The sequence below is a fragment of the Octopus bimaculoides genome, chromosome 3, assembly GCF_001194135.2.
Source record: "Octopus bimaculoides isolate UCB-OBI-ISO-001 chromosome 3, ASM119413v2, whole genome shotgun sequence".
In the NCBI taxonomy this organism is placed as follows: domain Eukaryota; kingdom Metazoa; phylum Mollusca; class Cephalopoda; order Octopoda; family Octopodidae; genus Octopus; species Octopus bimaculoides.
This window is the reverse complement of record NC_068983.1, coordinates 123,682,022-123,688,727: the sequence shown is the minus strand read 5'-3', so window position 1 is coordinate 123,688,727 and position 6,706 is coordinate 123,682,022. Positions and strand designations below refer to the sequence as shown.

Below are 6,706 nucleotides of genomic sequence, written 5' to 3'. Positions count from 1 at the left end.
ATTAGACGGATGAAATTTACGTACACTTAATAATGTTACACAAAACAGCCTTCAGGCTTTCCCTATTAATTTCGTCTTTTGAATTATGAACATATTTACATCATAAGGGTTTTTTCATTGTAAGGCTTTCTTTTTTAGTTGATTTTCACCTAGCAAGACTTATCGTAGATGGCGTAATAAGTCACACCCGGACAATGTCGGGTTATACTGCTAGTATATTATATACCAACAATGCCATTTTAATTCCAAGCAATGCCGGGTATCTCTGCTAGTGTGTGTGTGTGTGTATATATATATATATATATATATATAAAAAATATCAGTTTATTAGACACTTGTTTAATAGAATAACTCTCCACCTCTTTTACTCCTTCTCTGAAGAAAGGCTTTGAATGAAACATAACAACTTGTGTTTTCATCACGTACAACACATACAAACTTATTTAAATTTGTGAACTTTGATCATTTTTACTGACATAGAGTAATATTAGTCTCATTGAACTTTTTATGTAGACTACATAGATAAGAGAATGATCTTTAATCAGTGATGTATATAAAGATACTAAACTCTATATAAAAAGCACAAAATAAGGTGTGTTAGGTTATCCTGAAGAGAAGAAATATTCAACAACAAATGCAGAAAATCCATTAGAGAGTATGGGAAGACAATCTCTAAAAGGATAAGAAGGTAGCCTAATCATGGTCAGCAATCAATAGAAAATGAATTGGAAGTCTAAGATATACACTAGAATGGTAGGAAATGAAATAGAAACTAATGTTTTAGATAGAGACTTTCTGTTGATAAGAGAAGTGTGGATGTGGTGAAAAGGAGGAATGAGAAGAGAGTGAGTGTTAAACCAAAATGAAATTTTTAATGTGGAGAAGTATTTTTGTCAACTTGAAGCAATACACAAAAAATTGCAGGAAAAGTATACATCATTAGTCAATTGTAATGGGGGGGGGGGTTGTTTTTACACAATAATGCAAAACCATATATTGTTTAAGTCACTCAGGAAAAAATTAAGGGCTGGATAAGGAAGTTTTTATCCAATCCTCTTTACTCTCCTGGCCTTGCTCCATCTGACTATCATCTTTTCAGATCATTGCAATGTTATTTATAGTTTCTTTCTTTTGATACCTGAAGAAATTTATGCCCAGGGAAAGCAACAAATTGTCAGATAGATGTCATTATGTAACCAATAATGAGAGGAAATAGTATCTTGATTAAATAAATCAACATCATTTGTTTCTTACCCATCTTGAAATGTGATAGGACTTTCTTTCCAACCAAATGTGTGTGTGTGTGTGTGTGTATTTACTATTAATTGGTAGAAGTTACAGAGTGATTCAAGAGTTGAAAGTTTTGTGCAATGACAATCCTCAGTTTCTGTCTAACAAATTCACTCACAGCCATGCCATGGGGCTGAAGCTTAAACCATTTAGTTGTGAACTGAATTTCTTAACCACAGAGTCATGCCTGTATATCATATCAAGAATTAACACTGCCAGTACATCAGTCATCAGCACTTATAATAATTGTATATTTGTGTCATCAAAAAGGTAACGCATCACAAATGATGCAATCCATGTTGATGTAGCACTGTTAATGCAGTGTAGTGAGTTTGAGGGAAAAAATGAAGAACTACGTGTTATGCAAGGTTGAAACATGATGTGGTAAAAGAAGTCCATTAGGATTTGGAATCACCCTGGTTGTTGCTCCAGATGTTTGGAAAATATTTGTGAGTTGGATGGATGAATTGGCTTTGCCAAGGTGATTATCTTTGCCTTTTGTCCTTTCCTTCCTAAGTTAAAAGATAAAGTACATGTCTAGAGCAGTGGTCAGCATAAACATTAGAGCATTGGATGGGATGTCTTATAGTACATGTCCTATTTCTTTGCAGTTTGAGTTCAATCCTGTCAACTTGTGTAGTAAAAATAATCCATTGCCCACTTCAGCGTGGCCACTTGGACCCTGCTTCTTAGGTGCCTTTATCAGAGTTCACTCTGCTGCAAGTATTTGAGTGAGCTTGGTCTCTGGTTTGAGAATACCATCTTCCTTCCACCCACCAGTTGCAAGGGCTGTGTTGAGGGTCATGATGGGTACTGTCCTTTCTAAACAAGAGCAAAAAAAAGTAGAAGGAGGAGGAAGAAAAGAAGGAAGAAAGAAACAAAGGGGTAGCACACTAACAAATCTAGCATTAAGTTATACTTACATCAAACACCAGACATTTTGCAATAAGAAATGCACACGTCAGAAAAGTTGCAATCTGAAAAAGGAAGATATTACATTTTATTTTATAAAACTGATAAGAACTAACACCGTGTGTAAAATGTAACTATGGACTGTAATGTTATGGGCAATAAGGTGCAACTGAGGTGTGGGAGGCTAATGTAACAAGATAAGGAATACCTGTGTGGATTGATATAACGTGACGTAAGAGGTCTGTAGAGATTGATGTAACATGTAGTAATGTGCAGCAATTAATTAATGATCTCACCGGGAAAAAAATACAACTCTGTTAATTTGTGAATTGTACGGAGATTTAGTACAAGATGCACACACAGGGCTTAATGTAACACATACAATTGTAGTAATATGTGAATTGTATAAGGGAGAAAATCAAAAACAAAGTCAAACTTACAGCAACCATCCACCAGTGTCGGATGCGGAATAATGCATATGCTAAAATCAGCAGCACAAAGCGTACAGCAGCAGACATCTTGATTTGGAGAGAAAAGACAGAGAGGTTAATGGTAAACAAAATTCTATGTGTAAGTATATGTATGCATGTAAGCAAACAGAAGTGTGTGTATTTGCATATATGTGAACACTTGCATATAACTGAATTGCAAAGAACAACATTCTACTATGTACCACACTTTGATAATCCTTAGTACAACTACACCCTGTATTGCAGTTTTGTGCCTGTTCTGTTGATGCTTCAACCTTCTTTCTTGGTTTTTAGCTTTAACCCTTTAGTATTCAGATTATTCTGTCGAATGTAATGCTTATTCATTCACATTGTTTTAAATTTTATCATTCATTATCTCATACCTCTGAGATTTTAATGATGTGACTGTATTTTTAGAATGACATTGTTGAGTAGGCGCAAGAGGCTGGATATGACTAGTTTGAACATAAAACAGGGCTGGATATAGCTGGTTTAAATGCTAAAGGGTTAAATATACAAGAAAGAAATTTTTTACTGGATAGGAAACTACTTTATTAAAACCAAGTTTCCACAAAGATGTTTGGCCTCTAAGCTCCAGCCGGCCACCCAGCTTGCCAGCCAAACTACTAGCCAGCTGGCCAAACTGTGAATGTAGAATTAACTATCCAATAAACAGACACACTAAAACAGCTGCTTTCAATCTTGAGCTCCAACCCAAATCTTAAAAAAAATAATAAAATAATAAATAAAAATGTTTGCATGTCTTCTCCCCTCAGTTATTTTGCCTCAATACATTTGACAAGACAGACTTCACTATACAATAATATATTTCACAAATTAAATTTATTGTTGGGCCTCACAGAGGCAATGAGAAATGACCGAGACCTTTGACAATATGCCGTGCTTGAGAAGAAGATCCATTGAGCCAAGTGAAATCGTAGTGGTGGCGGATACTGGTGTCACACAACTGGCACTCGTGCTGGTAGGATGCAAAAGCACCCATTACACTCTTCGAGTGGTTGGCATTAGGAAGGGCATTCAGCCATAGAAACCATGCCAAATCAGACAGGAGTCTGATGTAGTGACTCAACTTACCAGCCCTGGTCAAACCATCCAACCCATGCCAGAATGGACAACGGACGTTAAAAGACAATGATGATGACAATGTACACAATAATGTACATTTGACACAGAGTATATCAGCTTCCACTTTAAATTATACAATAAACTAGAAATTACTGAACTATAATACTGAGCAATTGTTTTGCCACTATACACTGTACTATTGTTATACAACTATATATAGTAATGCTGGATTCAAGTTTTGGCAAAAGACCAGTAAGTTTAGAGGAGGGGTTAAATCGATTGCATCAACCCCAGTACTCAACTGGTACTTATTTTATTGACCCCGAATGGATGAAAGGCAAAGTGACCTCAGCAGAATTTGAACTGAGAACATAAAGGCAGATGAAATGCTGCTAAGAATTTTAACCGGCATGCTAATGATTCTGCCAGCTCGCCACCCTCTAATAATAATAATCTTGTTTTACTATAGGCACAAGGCCTGAAATTTGGGGGAGGGGATAGTCGATTAGATTGATCCCAGTGCTTCACTGGTACTTATTTTATCAACCACGAAAGGATGAATGGCAAAGTTGACCTTGGTGGAATATGAACTGAGCATGTAAAGACAGACAAAATGCTGCAAAGTATTTTACATGGCAAGCTAATGTTTCTGCCAGCTCATTGCCCTACTATAAACTGTAATGTTGACAGACCACTCTGTGCTGGCTAAACCCAAAACCATGTGGTTGGAAGACAAACTTCTTACTACACACACACAAATTTTGTATATATTTGAACAAATATGTCATTATGGGTTAATATTTTGTAATTTCAATACACATACCTACACACATAGATCAGAGAAAGAAAAACAAATAAATAAGATTAAAATATAGATACTCACTACTATATCAAACATAGAATAATGAATATCATAGTATAAGACTTCTTTATTATATGAGTCATGAGTGTTATTTGCACTTAATATCTAAAACAGAGAAGAGAGAAAAAATTTATCATACATTTATTATACAAACTGTCAGGTACGGTGTTAAAAAGGGAGTCAATTTATAGAGTTTAAGTAGAAAATTGAAATATTATATGTAGGCCTGTCACCAAACTTTGTTGCCTGGGCGAGCTTTAGAATATTCTGGGTGGGCACTAATTTGTACTGGGGGAAGATTTTTGTAAACATTGGATAGTGAGGGGGCAGTGCTGTTCAGTGCACCCCCTTAGCAACGGGCATGTTTATATGATAGGCCTTGTAATTTTCCTTAGTGCAGTAAAACTTCAATTAGAATTGTAGGCATATTAGTAACCAATGTAGCAAAACAGCAATTTACAGATATTAACGAAATTACTGGTAATTTTAAGAAGTGGGAAGTCAAATTAGTTTCAGTCTTGTGTTGGTTTCATTATTAACTGAGTATCCACTTTATCTATCTATGGAGATACAGATTGTCCACTGCTATTGCTAAGGACTCCAGTACATTAGATAGACCAATTTGCATATATAAGATATACTGTATTTTCCAGCATACAAGACAGATTCTTCAGGCCAAATTTTACAGCACAAAAACAGGTCAATTTTAACACCAAGATGTCTCCTACTATAACCCTGGGCTATAGTAGAAGACACTCACCCAAGGTGCCATGCAGTTAGATTGAAACCGAAACTATGCCCGCACCTGTATGTGTGTGTGTATATGTGTGTATGAATGTATGTGTGTGTGTATATATATATATATATATGAGAAGTATTGGTATCCAGAAGACCCAAGATGGCAGGTAAGGCTATGTAAGTACTATGGAAGAACTGTAGTTAGACTGTTGGTTCAATAAAAATATGAGTGAGGAGTCTAATGCGGGTCTTGTGTGAGCATGTATATGTTAAATAAAATGAGATAACAAAGCCAATGCTGTGTGGAATTTATAGGACATTTATAAAGAGAAAGGTAGTCTTACAGCTGTTTCTGGGATATTAGGGATATCCCTTCATCAGAGACGATATGAGAGTGTTAACTAGAGGGAAGAACTATCGGAATCTATATACCATGGACAAGAAGCATTTCTACCCATTCTACATAACACTTTCCTTGGATAATGTAACTGCAACTGTAACATCCTACATATATTTTTACTTCTATTTTTATTCACTTATTTCCCTTTATACTTCCTATATCCATCCTTTTTCCAAATAACTCCTTATGTTGAACTATACTATTTCCCTCTAGTTAACACTCTCATATCATCTCTGATGAAGGAATATCCCTAATATCTCAGAAACAGCTGTAAGAGTACCTTTTTCTTTATAAATGTCCTATAAATTTCACACAGCCTTGTCTTTGTTGTCTCATTTTATTTATTGTACATATGTGTATGTGTGTGTGTGTGTGGGGTTGTAATATGTATAATAAGCTATATATACATGTATATAGAGGCAATTATGTGGATAATTAGATACATAAAATATATTGAATATAATAGCTTGAGTATGAAATACAAAATATATATATATATATATATATATATATATAATAATAATAGTAATGGTAAGATAAAAGAATGAAAGAGACCTCAATATTATGTAAATAGAGGAATTTATTTGTAATATAATATGTGACAATTATTCGATTGCCATAATAAAACTCAGGGTTTTATTATGTCAACCAAATAATTGTCACATATTATATTACAAATATATATATATATAGAGAGAGAGAGAGAAATATAAATAATAATTTACAGCCCCCCCAAAAAAGGTCAATTTTAACACCAAGAATTGAATTTATAATTGTTCAATTTATTGTTTTGTCTTCCATTTTAAATATATATCATCATCATCATCATCGTTTAACGTCCGCTTTCCATGCTAGCATGGGTTGGACGATTTGACTGAGGACTGGTGAAACCGGATGGCAACACCAGGCTCCAGTCTGATTTGGCAGAGTTTCTACAGCTGGATGCCC

At 34.9% G+C, this 6,706-nt stretch overlaps 1 protein-coding gene across 5 annotated transcripts in view; it reads right to left on the bottom strand.

Annotated features, from left to right (window-relative positions):
* The window catches only part of LOC106880342 (stAR-related lipid transfer protein 3), a 68,701-nt gene that overhangs the window by 17,317 nt on the left and 44,678 nt on the right, over positions 1–6,706 (bottom strand). For all 5 annotated transcript variants that reach the window (XM_014930224.2, XM_052966535.1, XM_052966534.1 and 2 more), the window contains 3 exons: positions 4,642–4,725; positions 2,643–2,720; positions 2,214–2,267 (listed from right to left, as the gene is read on the bottom strand). In XM_014930224.2, the coding sequence (XP_014785710.1) occupies positions 2,214–2,267; positions 2,643–2,720; positions 4,642–4,725 (216 nt within the window). The remainder of the gene's footprint in view (positions 1–2,213; positions 2,268–2,642; positions 2,721–4,641; positions 4,726–6,706) is intronic.